The sequence below is a fragment of the Notamacropus eugenii genome, chromosome 6 (assembly GCF_028372415.1).
Source record: "Notamacropus eugenii isolate mMacEug1 chromosome 6, mMacEug1.pri_v2, whole genome shotgun sequence".
Taxonomy (NCBI): Eukaryota; Metazoa; Chordata; class Mammalia; order Diprotodontia; family Macropodidae; genus Notamacropus; species Notamacropus eugenii.
Window position 1 is genome coordinate 204,569,101 of NC_092877.1, and position 19,995 is coordinate 204,589,095.

At 37.3% G+C, this 19,995-nt stretch overlaps 1 protein-coding gene across 9 annotated transcripts in view; it reads left to right on the top strand.

The window, feature by feature from the left end:
* Positions 1-19,995, top strand: part of CCDC138 (coiled-coil domain containing 138) — a 97,024-nt gene that overhangs the window by 26,849 nt on the left and 50,180 nt on the right. For 7 of the 9 annotated variants that reach the window (XR_011969850.1, XM_072621825.1, XM_072621829.1 and 4 more), the window contains 4 exons: positions 480-638; positions 5,660-5,776; positions 9,376-9,565; positions 14,427-14,603. Coding sequence is in view for 7 of the 9 variants with exons in the window: in XM_072621825.1 (XP_072477926.1) it covers positions 480-638; positions 5,660-5,776; positions 9,376-9,565; positions 14,427-14,603 (643 nt within the window). In the remaining 2 variants the exon portion in view is untranslated. Of the gene's footprint in view, positions 1-479; positions 639-5,659; positions 5,777-9,375; positions 9,566-12,689; positions 12,816-14,426; positions 14,604-19,995 lie in introns of those variants that run through there. The other 2 variants (XR_011969851.1, XM_072621823.1) reach the window with 2 other exon arrangements.

Consider the following 19,995-nt stretch of genomic DNA (forward strand, 5'->3'; position numbering starts at 1 on the left):
ATTTTTATGATCTCTTTGGGATACAGTCCTAGAAGTGATATTGCTGGATCAAAGGGTATGCATATTTTTGTAGCCCTTTGGGCATAGTTCCAAATTGCTCTCCAGAATGGTTGGATCAGCTCACAGCTCCACCAACAGTGAGTTAGTGTTCCAACTCTCCCACATCTTTTCCAACATTTATCATCTTCCTATTTTGTCATTTTATCCAATCTAATAGGTTACACAGTTCTTTCTGCTGGGGCTCTACAAGAATGGCCTTTTAGAAATAGAGGATACCTCTATGCTGTGAGGAGGCATCTAAATAGGTTTTTATTTGTCATATTTCTCATATAACCTTATCCAATAAAGACAAATTGTGTAGTAAAATATTTATGCTGGTTTTTCCGCAATCATCTGATAAATTTTTTAACTTGTTTGAGTTCCTTTAGTGAAAATGAGTTGAAATCAAAGAATTTATGAAATTGATTTCTGAATTATAGGTTAATGGACGTGTCTATGAGATTTTAATTGTTTTGATGGAATGGATCTCAGACCATCATCTTAGCAAACTGAAACCAGAAGATGGTGAAGGAGATGATCAAAAGCAGTCATGCCAATTTTCTACCCATAGGAACTATATTCAAGAGAAATGTGTGAAGGTATTTTTTTTATTTTTTATTTTTTTCAATTAGTTTTTTTAATGTTCTACAATCACTACCAAAAAGCTTATATTTTTACCCCCCCCGCCTACTTCCCACCACCCCTCTCCCTCCCCAAGATGCCATACAATTCTATATATGATCTACATATACTTTCCTATTGAATACGTTTTCACTATAGTCATGCTGTGTCGACGAACTAAAATAAATGGAAGAAATCATATAACAAATCAAAACATAATACACACACACATACACTCACACATGTACACAAGATCTGCTACATTCTGCAAACGAATTCCATAGTTCTTTCTCTGAGTGTGGAAGGCGTTTTGCCTTAGAAAACCATTGGGAATTATTATTATTATTATTTTTTTTAAGTTCTTGTGTTTTTACAAAGTTCCAAGTCTACCAGAAAAAACTCTCACACACTGTGGTCGTTGCTGTGCACAAATTTCTCCTGGTTCTGCTCCTTTTGCTCAACATCAGATCATATAAGTCCTTCCAGGCCTCTCTGAAGTTTTCTTGTTCGTCATTTCTTATGGCACAATAGTACTCCATGATTCATATACCACAACTTATTCAGCCATTCCCCAACTGATGGGCATCCCCTTGATTTCCAGTTTTTGGCAACTACAAAGAGTGCTGCTATAAATATTTTTGTGCATGTGAGACCCTTTCCCTTTTTTATGATCTCTTGGGGGTACAGTCCTAGTAGCTATATTGCTGGGTCAGAGGGTATGCACATTTTTGTAGCCCTTTAGGCATAGTTCCAAATTGCTCTCCAGAATGGTTGGATGAGCTTACAGCTCCACCAACAATGAATTAGTGTTCCAACTCTCCCACATTCTCTCCAACATTTATCATTTTCCTGTTCTGTCATGTTTGCCAATGTCATAGGTGTGATGTGGTACCTCAGAGTTGTTTTGATTTGCATCTCTCTAATCAAAAGTGATTTAGAGCATTTTTTCATATGATTATACAGATCTTGAATTTCTTCCTCTGAAAATTGCCTATTCATATCCTTTGACCATTTATCAATTGGAGAATGACTTGTATTGTTATACATTTGACTGAGTTCTCGTGAAGGTATTTTTTAAACTTTGAAATATAATAATAAACCACATTCCATTTTCTAAAAACATTGTAATTCAAGATGTAAAAAGTATTAAAAATAGTTTTCATTGCTTTTTTAGTTCTAAACATAGTTCTTGAAATGAGAACTTTTAAGTTATTTTCTTTTATTGTTATTTAGTTCAAGGACATTTTACTTATGTGAAACTCCAAATTAGTAGCCTGCATCTTCCCTGCCTTCCCTCCCCTGCCAAGTTCAGGTTACTGTCTTTAAGTAATAGAAATATTTCTTTTTATTTATAAATAAACAGACTCTTAAGTAAATCTTCAAAAAAAGGTGAAATATGCGTCAGATGTTAAGGCTAACAATACACCAACACAGTAATAGTGATAGGGAAGAACACTTAGTATATTAATAATTTACGGTTCTGTTTATACTTCTGTTGTGAATATGGAACTTATTCTAGTTGATTATAGGTTTCAAGACATTAATATTAGTTGATCTTGATTTCCTGTATCTCATTTATTTACAGGCAGTATTTTGTCGAAAAGGGTAAATTGTCTTACTTAAAACATATTTTCATGTTTGAAACAAACATTAGTCTTGCTAATAGACTGAATACAATTAAAGTTCCAAATTAATGATTTGTTATTTAGTCTTTGCTGTTATAGAAATTAGTCAGGGGGCGGAGCCAAGATGGCAGAGTAGAAAGACGCACATACACATAGCTCCGAACCCACAACCCATAGAACGGCTACAGGGAAGTAACTCACGGGGAATTCTGCACCCAGAGGCCACGGAACATTGGAGCGAGGGAGATTTCTGTTCCAGAGAGACCTGCAAACCTCTCACGGGGGTCCTTCGCGCTGCGGACTGGGCGCCGGGACTGGGAGCTGAGTCCAGCCCTGCCGCGGCCGCGGCACCGAGAGGAAAAGATCCGAGCGGGCTTCAGGGACGGGATCTCCAGCGGCCACATGGGCCCCTCCACCCACAGAGGGACCTGCAAACCTCTCGCAAAAGGTCTGTCGCGCTGCAGACGCGGAGCCCAGCCCAGCCCAGACCTGCTGCGGCCGCGGCCGTGGCCGCGGCACTGAGAGAAACAGATCCGAGCAGGCGTCAGGGACCGGATCTCCAGCGGCCGCACGAGTCCCTCCACCCACAGGTGACAGGGGGCGGTGAGAGAGTCTCTTTGGCGGGTCAAGAGGGGAGTGGGGTGCCCCCATAACTCAGGCCCCTCGGGAGGCAGAAACTGAGAGGCGGCTGCAGACAGGGGCTCCCCAAGCGGGCGGGAGCCTGAATCCATTGTGGAAGGTCTGTGCATAAACCCCCTGAGGGAACTGAGCCTGAGAGGCAGCCCTGCCCCCACCTTAGCACCTGAACTTAATCTCACACTGAATAGCAGCCCTGCCCCTGCCAAAAGCCCTAAGGCTGGAAGCAGCATTTGAATCTCAGACCCCAAGTGCTGGCTGGGAGGATCAGGAGGCAAGGTGGGTGTGAGGAGAATATTCAGAGGTCAAGTCACTGGCTGAGAAAATGCCCAGAAAAGGGAAAAGAAATAAGACTATTGAAGGCTACTTTCTTGGAGAACAGACATTTCCTCCCTTCCTTTCTGATGAGGAAGAACAATGCTTACCATCAGGCAAAGACACAGAAATCAAGGCTTCTGTGTCCCAGCCCACCCAATGGGCTCAGGCCATGGAAGAGCTCAAAAAGAATTTTGAAAATCAAGTTAGAGAGGTAGAGGAAAAGCTGGGAAGAGAAATGAGAGACATGAAGTCAAAGCATGAACAGCAGATCAGCTCCCTGCTAAAGGACACCCAAAAAAATGGTGAAGCAAATAACACCTTGAAAACTAGCCTAACTCAATTGGCAAAAGAGGTTCAAAAAGCCAATGAGGAGAAGAATGCTTTCAAAAGCAGAATTAGCCAAATGGAAAAGGAGATTCAAAAGCTCACTGAAGAAAATAGTTCTTTCAAAATTAGAAGGGCACAGATGGAGGCTAAGGACTTTATGAGAAAGCAAGAAATCACAGAACAAAGCGAGAAGAATGGAAAAATGGAAGATAATGTGAAATATCTCACTGGAAAAACAACTGACCTGGAAAATAGATCCAGGAGAGACAATTTAAAAATTATGGGACTACCTGAAAGCCATGATCAAAAGAAGAGCCTAGACATCATCTTTCATGAAATTATCAAGGAAAACTGCCCTGAGATTCTAGAACCAGAGGGCAAAATAAATATTCAAGGAATCCACAGAACACCGCCTTAAAGAGATCCAAAAAGAGAAACTGCTAGGAACATTGTGGCCAAATTCCAGAGTTCCCAGGTCAGGGAGAAAATATTGCAAGCAGCTAGAAAGAAACAATTCAAGTATTGTGGAAATACAATCAGGATAACACAAGATCTAGCAGCCTCTACATTAAGGGATCGAAGGGCATGGAATAGGATATTCCAGAAGTCAAAGGAACTAGGACTAAAACCAAGAATCACCTACCCAGCAAAACTGAGTATAATACTTCAGGGGAAAAATTGGTCTTTCAATGAAATAGAGGATTTTCAAGCATTCTTGATGAAAAGACCAGAGCTGAAAAGAAAGTTTGACTTTCAAACACAAGAATGAAGAGAAGCATGAAAAAGTAAACAGCAAAGAGAAGTCATAAGGGACTTAGTAAAGTTGAACTGTTTACGTTCCTACATGGAAAGACAATATTTGTAACTCTTGAAACATTTCAGTATCTGGGTACTGGGTGGGATTACACACACACACATGCACACATGCACACATACATAGAGACAGAGTGCACAGAGTGAATTGAAGAGGATGGGATCATATCTTAAAAAAAAAATGAAATCAAGCAGTGAGAGAGAAATATATTGGCAGGAGAAAGGGAGAAATGGAATGGGGCAAATTATCTCTCATAAAAGAGGCAAGCAAAAGACTCATTAGTGGAGGGATAAAGAGGGGAGGTGAGAGAAAAACATGAAGTCTACTCTCATCACATTCCACTAAAGGAAAGAATAAAATGCACACTCGTTTTGGTAGGAAAACCTATCTCACAGTACAGGAAAGTGGGGGATAAGGGGACAAGCAGGGTCGGGGGGATGATAGAAGGGAGGGCATGGGGAGGAGAGTGCAATTCGAGGTCGACACTCATGGGGAGGGATAGGATCAAAAGAGAATAGAAGTAATGGGGGACAGGATAGGATGGAGGGAAATATAGTTAGTCCTATACAACACAACTATTATGGAAGTCATTTGCAAAACTACACAGATTTGGCCTATATTGAATTGCTTGCCTTCCAAAGGGAAGGGGTGGAGAGGGAGGGAGGTAAAGAAGTTGGAACTCAAAGTGTTAGGATCAACTGTCGAGTAATGTTTTTGCCACTAGGAAATAAGAAAAACAGGTAAAGGGGTATAGAAAGCTATCTGGCCCTACAGGACAAAAGAGAAGACGGAGACAAGGGCAGAGAGGGATAATAGAAGAGAGAGTAGATTGGTCATAGGGGCAATTAGAATGCTTGGTGTTTGGGGGGGGGGAGGGGATAAAAGGGGAGAAAATTTGTAACCCAAAATTTTGTGAAAATGAATGTTAAAAGTTAAATAAATAAATTTAATTATTAAAAAAAAAGAAATTAGTCAGATTTAATGTATAAAAGTTTTTTGATTAGATATGAGTTATAACTGTAAAAGACTAACTTTTTTTATCAAATCAGAACTGTTGCACATAAGTCAGTTTTGTTTTAAAGAAAAATACTAAAACTTATATGGCTAAGGGTATCATCTCCTTTCTTGTAGTCTTTTTTTGAGGGGAGTCTTAGAGTTAATTCTAATAATGTTGTAATTGCTAAAAACATTTTTTGAAAAACAGTGTTTTGTGCAGAAGACATTTTTGGACATATTCAAATGTAATGCCTTCATTTTTTCAAAACATTTTTTCCTCCAGCTTTTGCCTGTGATTGCAGAGCAGCTCCAGTGGATGCCATTTGTTAACCTCAAACTGCATTTGCCTGTAATAAAATTTATTTATTGGTCAATAAGGCAACTAGATTATGGAACACAGGTAATTAATAGTATTTTGTTTTCAACTAACATTCATTTATTATTCTTTCTGGAATATAGTCCCAGATGACCAGCCTAGCTAACTGCAGATAGTCTGTTTACCAAAAGTCTAATAACAAGGTAATGATTTGGCCACAGCAATCCATGAAACTAAGAAAAGTATGAAATGCTGCTTAGTCCTATGAAGCTCCTGTCTACTCTTGCACTGATGGATGCAGAGCATTGAAAAAAGAGGCAGTGGGCAATAAGCACACAGCTTTGAGATAGTAGAAACATTAATTTAGTTCCTCTAAATGGGAGTACCCCCACTGCCCATTCTCTTATTCCTATCCTTCTACCCTAACCCTACCAGTGAACTCCTATTGCTTACCACTATGTTCTCTGAATCTCCTGTTCTGTAATTAATAAACTTACTGTCATTTTAGACCTCTTGCTCTCATGATCTTTCCACATTCTGGCACTCAGAGACATGGTTTCCTCAGGATGACACTGCATTCTTAGTGATCCTATCCAGTATCTATTGTACCCTTTCTCCTTTAAATCCTCTATTGTCCCCCACCCCCAACACACAAGTCCTAAAAGGGGAAGTGGCATGTTTCTTATTCCCTGCTTCCATTTCTGTACTTTCACTATGTCGCTTAGCATCTTCTCCTCCTTTGAGATTCACTCTATTCAAATTTGTCACCTGATCTAGATCCTGATGATGTCTGTTTTCCAGCCCCCAGGTCATTCTGGTTGCTCAAAAAGTTCTGTACCTAACTTAGAGCCTTCCTATCTACTCTACTTTTTGCCCTTATACTGGGGGACTTCAACACACGTATTCATTGGTTCCCACAAACATGCTGTCTATCTTTATATTTTTTCACTACTCAACTCCCATGACCCACCCAGTCTTGTAACTCCCCCTTATCTCTACACTGGCATTGTCACACTCTTGATCTTGCCCCCCCCCCCCAAGTGTTCTCCTTCCATACCCAAGAACTCTGAAATTCCTTTGTCTAATTAAACTCCTATTCATCATTTGCTATGCCCTATTCCTCCTATACCTCGTTTTCATTTTCCCTGTAACCTCTGAGTCTCCACCATTTTGTACTTTTCCAAGGCTGTCATTCCTGCTGTGGCTACAAGTTCTTCCCTTTCTAACCTTGACCCTGTCATTAACCATTTTAACCTTGCACTGTCCTTTGCTTTCCTGTCTTACTGCTTTTCCTGCCTTGCCAAATCCCAAGTCTAGATTGTTCCTACCATCTACTTTCTTTAGTACTATTCACTTGAGGGAGCTGGAGGAAAGCACAAAACTGCTGATTGAGGCTTGTCTAATTTTCATTGAACCCACACTGCCACAAGGTATTCCTTCTGCTCCCTACTTGAGAGAGAGAGAGAGAGAGAGAGTGTGTGTGTGTGTGTGTGTGTGTGTGTGTGTGTGTGTGTGTATGTGTTACATTGCTCTCTTTCTCTCACACCCACACATTCTACCCCCTTACAGTGGCTGTTCTAATCTTATTTTTTCTCCTTAGATCTCCCGTATACCTCCTAGGATTCCATCCTCTCAGCCGAAGACTTTGCCTCTTACTTGACTGTATGAGAAAATAGAGGCTTTTTGCCATGAATTCTCTCTTCTTCCTTCTGTACATCTCATAGCTCCTTGAAGTCATTTCCCTATTCTCTCCTTATTTACTCCTGTCTCTGAAGAAGAAATGACCTTTCTCACAAAGAGCAATTCTTCTACAGGTACCTTTTTGATGCTCTCTCCTCTTGTTTCTTCTAGTTGGTTTCTTCAAGTCATTCAGTCAATTAATGAGTATTTATCAAATTAATGAATATTTATCAAAAATGTGCTGTGTGCTGGGTACCATGTACTGAGGATACAAGGGATGAAACAATTTTCCCATCTCTCTAATCTTCAGTCTCTCCCTGTCTACTGGATCTTTCTCCTGTCCAGGTCTCCCTATCCTTTAAAAAACAAACAGAAAAAGCATTCCTTCAAGCTAGTGTTTTAAATTTTTCCTCTCTCATTCCAACTCCTGGAATGTCTACATCCTAGTGTCTATACTCATCACCTGCAGTTACTTTCCTCTTATTTATCAACATTTTACGTTTGACTTCATCATGCAACTCAAGCTGCTTTCTTCAAAGTTACTGATGTCTTTTTATTTACAAATCTATTGGCTCTTTCTCAATCCTAATCTTTGTTGGACTTTTAGTAGCATTTGAAATGATTGGCCAACCTTTCATGGATACTCTTTCTTCTTTGGGTTTTTGTGACATTGCTTTCTTTTGGTTCTTGTACTAGTCTAGTTAAATAAAGTGGTCTGCCTTGTTCTTGACTTGGGCCACTTGGGTTTTTGTGTTGACCTCCTTTGTTTTTGATTGGGATCAGACCTCCTTTTTCTTCGAGGATCAGAGTACTGAATTTTCAGGGCCCTCTGTGGTTTCAGGGGGCTAGGAACCTTGAAACCTCTGACCCTGCGATGTTTAGGTCACCGTACTATTGCATGTCACTCCTAATATCCCTGGTCTAGCTTTCTGAACATCTTAGGGTTTTTTTGGGAGAGTGCACATAATTTCAGTTAACTTCAGAGCATTTTGTTGGTGCTTATCATGAGTACTGCGATATGAGGTGAACAAATGTCCTGTGTTATATTTGTATTGCCTTTGGCCATATGAGAAAAGCAACTGTACCAGCTCCTTCTTTATTTGCCTTTCAGAAGAGAACTTGTGAGCCTTCCATTTAATTGCAGCTTTTTTATGTTTTATTTGTAGGGTTTTTTTGGGGGGGGTTTTATGGTTTTATTTGTAATTAGAATGTCAGTATGGATATGATTCATTCCTCTAGGAAGGTATAAATTCCTTGGTTATTGGACAAAAATTTCACATAAAGAGTTTTGTTTTTGTTTTTTTTACCAGTCTGTCTCTGTTACTTCAGATGTGGAGCAGGACTACACAGCACTTACACATTTTCCTTTGTTTTATGGGGCCCTATAACCAAAGAATTGATAACTTAGCCAGTTTGCTGGTAAAGTTTATTTCCATACCTCTTGTAGGTTGGTGTTAGGTAGTAATAGGTAGAATTTGTTGCTGTGACCACACTTGAAGCTTTCCACCTTGGTATAGAACTTGTGAGAACTTGCATTGCATTAGCATGGCTTTTGGAACCCTGGATTAACATCTTGCTATGATGATTCATCAGAGGCACATTTTTTGAGAAGGGCCCATTGGACAGCTTCTTGTAGTAACTTATGGGTATTGGTTCTTCATTTGGACTGGCCCCCTCTTCCCCCTCACTTTTGGCATACCTTCATTTCTGGATGTAAATAAATGATACTTTTATCCTAGTAGGTAGTTAATTTCTGTTAAGACTAGTTCCTTAAATATACCCAAGTATAAAATACTTATGTATTTTATATTTTAATAAGATCTTTTCTCTCCATTATTTTATCTTAGGTCATTTAAATTTTTTTTCATGATTTGGACTTACTTTAGGACAGGTTTTGTTTTTAAATATAGAACTTAAAACACAAACTATTTAGATTTTGTATTTTGGCTTTGATTTATGTACATGTGTAGCCACACTGTGAAAATTGCACATCTTTTTAACAGCATTCAACTATGACAGCAACAATGAGGCGACTGGGTGAGGAACTCTTCAAAGGAGTAACTGCAGGGACTCATGATGCTTCTCCAGAACTTTTTGTGGCAACTAAGCCAAAGACAGCAGTTTTCTTTAAGAGCCAAAATTTGTCTTTAAGATTTCTGTCAACTTTAATTGTACTCCAAACAGTAACTCAAGGTAAGCTCTCAAAATGTTTGTAGCTTTACTTTTGGTAAACACCTGGGATGTGAGGGAAAGGTATTATTCAACAGCTTCTACTGTCTGCATGGGCTTTATAGTTGTAAAGTATAAGGTTCTGATTTAGGTTATCATATTAAAATTCTTCCAGTTATTTTTCTGATGTTATTATGGCATCTTTTGATAATGTCATGAGTATTTATCATAACTGGATATGAATTAAAGTAGAGATTAGTGCTCTAGTTGTTGGAGATTTCTCATAGTTCAAAGAGAGAATTTATTTTAGAGTGAATTTCTTTGTCCATCTAGTGCATGAGGATCAGGAAATCTTTTAGAAAACCTGAGACTAGTAACCAGGACCCTGATTGCTGTATGGTCACTTCCAAATCTTAAGTTTTCTCAGGCACATTGTTTACTTTCTTTACTTGATTTAATTGTTTTTCTGTTTCTGCTTTTAATTTGCCTTTAACACTCTAGACTTTGTGGTTGGAGGGGGAGAAAAAATTGATGCACAGTATGTGAGCCTTGACATTGTTCTTGGGTAGGACCTTAATCCTTCTGCTCCTGGAGGCGTTCTTTCTGTTCCCTGCTATCCAATAGGAGAGAGGAATAGTGAAGCCTCGTAAACATGAGTACAGTTTATACTCCTCTAGTCTTCATCCATTAAGCATTCTAACTGCTACTACATCCCTGCTTTTTCTGGGTCACAGGAGGAGCAGATGAGAAATGAGCTTTTGGAGGTATTTTTCATTTTTAGACTGCTCTACAAACACTTATAACTATTTATTGTGTAGAATTGCATACCAAATTCCTGGATTTGAAGGTGTCTGCATACCAATTGCTGTTACCCACTTTCTCCCCTGCTCCAAATCAGAGCATCTGATTAAAGATTTGTAGGGGCCAACAAGAGATAGGGAGCATAGACTGTCAGCCAGAAGAGCCCCGGATTAAGATACTGCGTTCTAATTTTAGTTCTGCCATTGCTGGTGACCTTAGATAAATCATGTAACTTCTGTGAGCTTCAGTTTCTTTATTTCCTCTCCCAGCTTCTTTCCAGTTCTTTTAAATAAGAAATTTTTGGTGCTGCTTTTTGGAAAGCTTCAATGTTAGGAAAGTTGAGATCATAAAGCACTTATTAAAAAAGGATATTATGTACCCTATTGGAAAATTGATCATACCCTGAAGTATACAACTTATTTTAAATCTTATCAGAAGAGTGGATAATAATGAAATTATCATTCTTGTAAACTTAAAGAAATACAGTAGGTGGCGCTGTGATTAAACTTTTGCTCCTACTTAGAGAAATTAGTTCATGTTTTAAGTCTATTTCAGATTATTTTATCTTTTTGCTAAGTTAAAATGAAAGATATTAAGTATTCTGTTTCTTTAACAAAACTGTTTGATTTTGCTATATTGCAAATATTTAAGAATTGCTCCAGTACTGTAGGTAGATAGTTATCTGTTCCTTGAACCTGATTCTGTAGGAAATAATTTATTAATTAAATTAGTGACTGCTAGGTTAAAATCTTTATTTCTGAAGATATTTTCATGTCGATATTGTTTTCATATCAGTGCTTCACACTTTATAATGATCTTCATTTCTAATTCTTAATTGTCAGATTTCTGTTCAAGTATTCTAAAATGCAACCACTATGACAAAAATAATTTAGGATCAATTGCAGTATGGTAAACTATATTTTGTAGTAGAGAAATTTCACTCACAAAAAAATAGCTTGTTTAATCAGAAGGTAATTATTAAGTGCCTACCACTATATGCCACGCACTGTGGTAAGCTCTGGAGATACAAAGACAAAAGTGAAACACTTCCTACATTCAAGGAACTTGCATTCAACTGCAAGAGGATGCAATATCTACACATATTATTGTATATATAAGTTTACACATAATGTATACAAAGTGAATACAAGGTGGTGAGTACATTAATATCTAGGGGGATATTAGTAGGGTATATAGGTAAGGCTTCACATAGAAGGTGGTATTCGAATTGAGTTTTGAAGAAAACAATGGATTTTGAGAGATTGAGGTAGGGAACAAAGGATAGCCAATAATACAAAGACATGAAGATGGGAGATGGAGTGGAAAGTGTGTGGGGTTCAACAAGAAGGCAGAATGCATGGAGAAGAGTAATGTATAAGAAGACAGAAAAGGTAGGATTGGTTTTGAAGAGATTAAAATGCCTAAGTGAGAAATTTATATCAGATCCTTGAGGTATTTAGGGGCAATTGGAGTTTGTTGAGTAAGTTAGTGACATGATCAGACTGTGCTTTATTTAGGTAAATCACTTTGGTTGCTCTATGGAGTGGATTGGAGTAGGCAGAAGGAACAGTAGAAGGCTTTTGTAGCACTTATGGTGAGGGGTGATGAGGGCCTGAATGAGGTGGTGGTAGTATGAGTGATGTTGGAGTTTAATAAATGTTGAATTGTTGAACTAACAACAGCAGCTTAAATAATTTGCTCTTTTGGGATACAAATGACACATTAGATAAAGTTGCTTGTCTGGTTAAAAAAATGTTATCGTAGCATCAGTCTTGCTAAAAAATCTTGTTACCGTTTTTAATGGCAGAGTTATGCTTCATTGAAAACAAATAGGTATAAGCATATTAGAGAAAGTATTTTCCTGGAATTACATGCTTATATCTTTATGTCCTTAGCCTGATTTTGCTTTTCCTTTCTGAGGTCAGTTAGCATATGAGGTATCCATATGATAAGGATTAAATATCGTTCAACTTGACCTTTTGATTGGCACGTGAAATTTCTTAGGATTATTAGGCAGTGAAGGAACTAGAGTTTGGAATTTTTTAGATTAAGAAATCCCAATTTAAAGCCAATGTATAGAGTTACTTTTTGTAACATTAAAAACTCAGTCAAGAAGTATTTATCTCAGTTCTGAGGGTTACAAAAACAAACACTGCTTGCCTTTATGGACCTTAAATTCCATTACAATAGATAGATAGCATGTGCATATACAAGGTGCATATATAAGGGAATATTTGGGGGGAGGCACTGGAACAGGCCTGCACAACCTGTGGTCTTTGGGCTGCTTGCGGCACGCCAAAGGGATTCATCTACATACAAAGGATGTTGTCCTCTGTATTTTTCACAGGCTGCCTGAAATCCTTTGACATGCTGCAAACAGGTTGTGCAGGCCTGCACTAGGATATGGAAGGAAAGTCCTCATGGAGAGGGTGGAGCTTGATGTGAACATGAAGGAGACTAGGAATTCTAAGAGGTAAGGTGCATTCCAGAACGCAGGCCTGGAGACAAGAGACAGAGTTTTGTGTATGTGTGAAGACTAGCAAGAAGGCCCTCAGTGTTGAAGGGGATGATATATGAAAAGAGAAACTAGAGCCAGGTTTGGAAAGAGTTTTAAATGCTTAGCACACAAGCATTTTGGAAACTAGGTATTTGTTGTTCTGTTTCAGTCGTCTCCAACTCTTTGTGACCTAATTTGGGGTTTTCTTGGCAGAGATACTGGAGTGATTTGTCATTTTCCTCTACAGCTCACTGAAGCAAATAGGGTTAAGTCATTTGCCCAAGGTCATACCGCCAGTAAGTTAGGCCTGCACAACCTGCAGCTCCTTGTGTCACTTACGCCCCTCAGGCAGTTTGCAGCCAGAGGATTTTGGGTGGCCCACGTAAAATGTAGAGTAAAACATCCTTTGTATGTAGAGGAAATTCTTTGATATGTAACAAGCAGCCTACTGGCCACAAGTTGTTTAGGTCTGCAGTAAGTGTTTAAGGTCAAATTTGAACTCAGGAAGATGAGTCTTCCCAGCTCCAGGCTTGGCACTCTATCCACTTCACCATATAGCTGCCACCCTTATATTTCAGTAAATAATAAGTTTATTTTTGAAGTATGTAGCATCCTTGTCATAATGAAAAAAATGCATTATTGGTGGGGACTGGTGATGTTTAGCCTATGAAAGAGAAGATTTGGAAAGGATGTGCTTAGTTAGCTATCTTTAAGTATCTGAAGGATGTCACATGAAAGAGGGATTCAGATTTGTTCTGGCCTCAGAGGGTAGTACTAGGAACAGTGGTTGAAAGGTGGAAATGGGAAGATTTAGGCCTGATGAATGGAAAAAAGTTCCTAGCAATTAGAACTAACCAGAACTGTAATGAACTGTAGGGTTCTCCCTCATTGGAGGTCTTAAAGCAGCTTTTAGATGAATCCTTATTGGCTAGTTCTTTTAACTTCTTCTGGTGGCGTAATTTTTATTTAAAAAAGAAAGGATTTTGTTTTCTATCACTTTCAGCTGATCAATGTTGAAATGTGCTATTTTATAGTCATAGTTGGAAGTAAAAACCATAAATGTGTATTATAAATTTAAAAGCTTTAAAGTTATAGATGTAACATTAGCCTAATTCATCTTACATTTATCCATTCAATTCATATTTAACAGCCTACTATGTCAAGTACTGGTGATTCAAAAATAAAAATAAAACACTTTCTGCCCTCTAGGAACTTACATTTTACCTTGAGGTGGAGGTAGTGGAGACTGTGTACACAGATTAAGTTAATACAAAACACATGCAAAGTAATTTTTTTGTGGGAAAAGGAAAACACTGAAAACTAGGCAAGCCAAAAAACCCTGGCAAAAGATGTGGCACTTACCCTGAGCCTTGAAGGAAATGAGGGATTCTAATTTATTCTTTCTGAACAGTTGCAGGGGGATGGGTGGGGGAGAACTAAATTTAGTTTTATAACAAGTCTTTTTTCAAGTCTTTCATTTTTGTTTCTTTTGAAGATGTTAGTGACAGTTTTAGTTTTTTTCTGTCTGATTAATGATTACAGTAGTGATTATGAAAATTGTTGATTTCACATTTTAATGTGTTTTAGTTGATTACCTGGCTCAGGCATTTGATTCTCTTTGCTTGGACTTGAAGATAGATGAAGGAAAAGCCTTGTTTTTGGAATATCAGGCTGTGCCAGTTGTACTGAATCATCTAAAAATAGCCAATAAAGGACTGCTCTCCAATGTCATGGATAGTTTACTTCAGATGACAGTGGAATCTCGTAAGTTTCTAAATTGCATATCCTTAGAAAAAAGTGAAAATGATGGGTTTCTTTTTTTTTTTCTCTAGGAGGTTACCTCTGGAACATCCAGGGATAATTGTTCATTTCAATTCAATACAAATTTATTTTATAACATTTTAAAGGAAAATTTTAATTTGACTTTCATTTCCAAGTTAATATTAATTGAAAAGAACTTAATAAAGTCAGCATGCAAGCTGAATTGAACAAGAAATTAGAGATTATAATGGATTGTATATGTTTGTAATTTCTGTTATTTTTTGATTATTATCTTACCTGCAAGTGATACCCATTTTCTTTAACATAGTTGTATCTGGATTGTTCACACCTCCTGCTCTTTTTTGAATCTTGTTGTATAATTACATATTGTTTACCAAAAAGTTTGGACTAATTCTCAGCTTCACTGTCAGTGTAATAGTATGCCTGCTTTTTTTTTTTTTCACAGCTTCACCAACTTTAGATTTTGTTATCTTTTTATTTCTAATTTTAATTGTCTACTATGTGTAAAGAATTGTGCTGGTTGGTATAGATGCAAAGATAAAAATAAAACAGTCTCTGCTTTAAAGTTTGCATTCTACTGAGGGTATACAACACATATGCAAATGAGTAAATGTGAGGTCACTTTTTTAAAAGAAAGAGTCCTAACAATTAGGAAGAAACGGGACCCTAGAAAAAGCCACACCTGAACCTTGAAGGAAGATAAAGATTCTGAGAGGTGGAAGTGAGCCCCCATTCAGACTGACGTGGGCTGATATTTCCTCTAAGACCAATAATGAAATATACAGTTTAGAGGATTTCTATAGTCTGAGGCTCTTCTGTTTAAGATGGAACGTAGAAGTGCTGAATGGAGCTAGAGAAAAAGTCACTAATCCATGCTGACTAGGTCTGCTACAGATTTATATTGCATAATCTCAACTAGACTCTAGTTTGAGCAAGGTAATCCTTTTATACCTTCCTTAATCAAATCCATATCCTACTTACCACAGCAAGTATTCCAAACCTCTTTGTCCCTCTTTATGCCTCCCATGGCACACACTCCTCATTCTTTGCTAAGGACCTTGCCTCATACTTCACCAAAAAAATCGAAGCTGTTTACCTTTTTCACATGCTACATCATTCAGATGTCTCTTTGCTGTCTCCTCCTTTACCATCTCACATGAAGAGATGGCCATTCTTGCCTCCACATTCACCCATGATCCAATTCTATCCTGTCTTCTCCAGCAGAGTACCTCTTCTGTCATTCCCACTTTCTAAATAATCTTCTTTCTCTCTCAACAATTAGTTGCTTCTCTGCTGCCTACACAAGTTCCCATATCTCTGCCATCCTTAAACAACATTTATCTGACTGGACCATCCCTTCTGGCTGTACTTTGATATCTCTGTTGTTCATGATAAGGTCAGAGATGGGTTTGAGGTTGTGAAAAAACTACAAGTATAGTGATTATTTTCAGTGGAAGTAGGGGAAGGTTTATAGAGAAGGATGATTATCTGTCTTGGACATCTTTACTTTGAAATACTGAAAGAATATCTGGTGAAGATGATGACCATTGATAGTGCAGTACTAGAGTTCAGAAGAGATAGGGCTGAATTTGTGGATTTTTTAATTATTGGAGCAGGGATAATAATTTAACCCATTAGGAGATGATGAGATTACCAAGGAAGAGGATATGGAAAAAGTCTTTAGGTAGAGCCTAAATATGCTATGTTAGGGAAGTCAAAAGGAATGAAAGAGTAACCAGGAAGAGAAACAGTCATCAGCATCAAAAACTTTAGAGTTGTCAAGGAAAGACATCTCCAAGACACAGAGGACTGAGTAAGGGTCACGGGGTTCGTTACTCAAGAGATCAGTTTGAACCTTGGATAGTGTGCTTTTAGTTAAGTAGAAGGGCCAGAAACCATATTGCAAGGGGTTGGCAAGTGATTGTTTATTGAGCAAATGGAGGCAATGAATATAGATCACTTTGGGTTAGCAGGAAAGCTAGAGGATATTTATTTATTTTTAGTTTTATATTTATATTTTATATATATTTAGTTTTCAACATTCAGTTCCACAAGCTTTGAGTTGTAAATTTTCTCCACTTCCCTCCTCAAGACAGCACAAAGTCTGGTATAGGCTCTACATATACATTCATATTAAGCATATTTTCTCATTAGTCTTGTTGTAAAGAAGAATTAGAATCAATGGGATGAACTATGAGAAAGAAGAAACAAAACAAAAAAAGAGAGAGCAAATAGTATGCTTAGATTTCATTCATACTCTATATTTCTTTCTCTGGATGCGGATAACATCATGAGCCTTTTGGAGTTGTCTTAGAACCATGCATTGCTGGGAAGAACTAAGTCTAACAAAGTTAGTCATCACACAATGTTGCTGTAAACTGTGTACAATGTTCTTCTGGTTCCGTTCACTTCACTCAGCATCAATTCGTATAAGTCTTTCCAGATTTTTCTGAAGTCTGCTTGCTCATCATCTTATAACACAGTAGTGTTCCATTACATTCATATACCACAACTTGTTCAGCCGTTCCCCAATTGATGGGCATTCCCTCGGCTGCTTCTTCTTAGCCACCACAAAAAGAGCTACTATAAATATTTTTGCACATGTGGATCCTTTTCCCATTTTTATGATATCTTTGAGATACAGCTCTAGAAGTTGTATTGCTGGGCCAAAGGGTATACACGTTTTTTATAGCCCTTATGGCATAGTTCCAAATTGCTCTCCAGAATGTTTGGATCAGTTCACAACTCCACCAGCAATACATTAATGTTCCAAATTTCCCCCATCATCTCCAGCATTTATCATTTTCCTGTTTTGTCATGTTAGCCCATCTGATAGATGTGATGTGGTACCTCAGAGTTATTTTGATTTGCATCTCTCTAATCAATAGCAATTTAGAGCATCTTTTCATATGACTACAAATATCTTTAATTTCTTCCCCTGAAAACTACCTGTTCATATCCGTTGACCGTTTATCAATTGGGGAATGACTTGTATTCTTATGAATTTGACTCAGTTCTACATATATTTTAAAAATGAAGACTTTATCAGAGACACTGGTTATAAAGAAATTTTTTTATTGTTTAATTATTTTATTATGAACTTAATAAGCATTAAACTTATAAACAATAATAAAAGTTAATAAACATTAAAAAATAAATAAATATTAACAAACATTTAAAAGAAAAACAAAATGGGGATTGTGAATAACTGAATTTCTGTTATGTACAATTTTTAAAAAATTTTCCCCCACTGTATATACCTTGGATTTTTTTTTTACTTTTTAAAAATTAATTTATTGTTTTCAATTTTCTACAATCACTTCTATAAGTCTTAGATTTTCTTCCCCTCCCTTCTTTTTCCTTCTCCCTTCCTTCCCCAAGAAGGCATGCAATCTTATATGGGGTCTACACATACATTCTTCTCAGATACATTTTTCACATTGGTCATGTTGCATGGAAGAATTAAAATGAATGGGAAAAACCATGAGAAAAAACAAAAGAAAACATAACACAAGAGAAAATATTCTGCTTCATTCTGCGATTCAATTCCATGGTTCTTTTTCTTTTTTTTTGGAACATAATTATAGTATTTATTATATAGACTTTCTTGAAATGGAAATTTATTGCTGTGTATTTTGAATCCTCTCTTACATTCTGCTATGCACATGGCAATGCTTTTTTCTGTTATTCTATATTGTTTATAATTTCTTTTTCTTTTTTTTTTAATTTATTAACTTTATTTTCAGTATTCTACAATCACTACCATGTAACTTAGATGTTTTCCCCCTCCCTCCCTGAGATGGCATACAATCTTATATAGGTTCTACACATACATTCCTATTAAATACATTTTCACCATAGTTGTGCTATATGGAAGAATTAAAATGAATGGGAGAAAGCATCAATTCCATAGTTCTTTCTCTGGGTGTGGAAGGCATTTTGCTTTGAGTCCATTGGGAATGTTTTATGTCCTTGCATTGCTACGAAGGGCCAAGTCTGCCAGAAAAATTCCTCGCACACTGTGGTTGTTGCTATGTGCAAAGATCTCCTGGTTTGCGCCTTTCAACATCAGTTCATATAAGTCCTTCCAGGCCTCCCTGAAGTCTTCTTGTTCATCATTTCTTATAGCACAATAGTATTCCATTACATTCACATACCACAACTTGTTCAGTCATTCCCTAGTTGATGGATATTCCCTTGATTTCCAGTTCTTGGCCACCAGAAAGAGAGTTGTAAATATTTTTGTACATATGGGACCCTTTCCTGTTTTTATATTCTCTTTGGGATACAGTCCTAGAAGCGATATTGCTGGGTCAAAGGGTGTGCACATTTTTGTAGCCCTTTGGGTGTAGTTTCAAATTGCTCTCTAGAATAGTTGCATCAGCTCACAGCTCCACCAACAATGAATGAGTGTTCCAACTCTGCCACATCTTCTCAGACATTTATCATCTTCCTGTTAGGTGTGATGGGGTACCTCAGAGTTGTTTTGATTTGCATCTCTAATCAATAGTGATTTAGAGCATTTTTCATATGACTATAGATAGCTTTAATTTCTTCTTCTGAAAACTGCCTGTTCATACCCTTTGACCATTTATCAATTGGGGAATAATTTGTATTCTTGTAAATTTGACTCAGTTCTCCATATATTTTAGAAATGAGGGCTTTATCACAGACACTAGTTGTAAAAATTATCAGTTTTCTGTTTCCCTCCTAATTTTGGTTGCATTGGGTTTGTTTGTGCAGAAACTTTTCAATTTAATGTAATCAATGTTAATCCATTTTGCATTTCATAGTGTTCTCTATCTCGTTTGGTCATAAATCCTTCTGTTCTCCATAAATCTGACAGGTAAACTATTATCTTGCTCTCCTGGTTCACTTATCTTATCAGCCTATATATGTATCAGCCTAAATCATGTACCCATTTTGAATTTGTTTTGGTATGTGGTTTAAGATATTGGTCTATGCCCAGTTTCTGCCATATTATTTTCCAGTTTCCACAGCAGTTTTTGTCAAAAAGTGAGTTCTTATACCAAAATCTGGGGTCTTTGGGTTTACCAAATAGTAGATTACTGTAGTCATTGACTACTGTGTCTTATCTTCCTAATCTATTCCACTGATCCACCACTCTGTTTCTTAGTCGGTACCAAGTAATTTTGATATTGCTGCTGTATAATGCAAATTAAGATCTGGTATGGTTAGACTACCTTCCATAGCATTTCTTTTCATTAATTCCCTTGGTATTTTGGAGCTTTTGTTCTTCTAGATGAATTTTGCTGTTATTTTTTCTAGATCTATAATATAATTTTTTGGTAATTTAATTGGTATGGCACTGAGTAAGTAATTTAGGTAGAACTGTCATTTTTATTGTATTAGA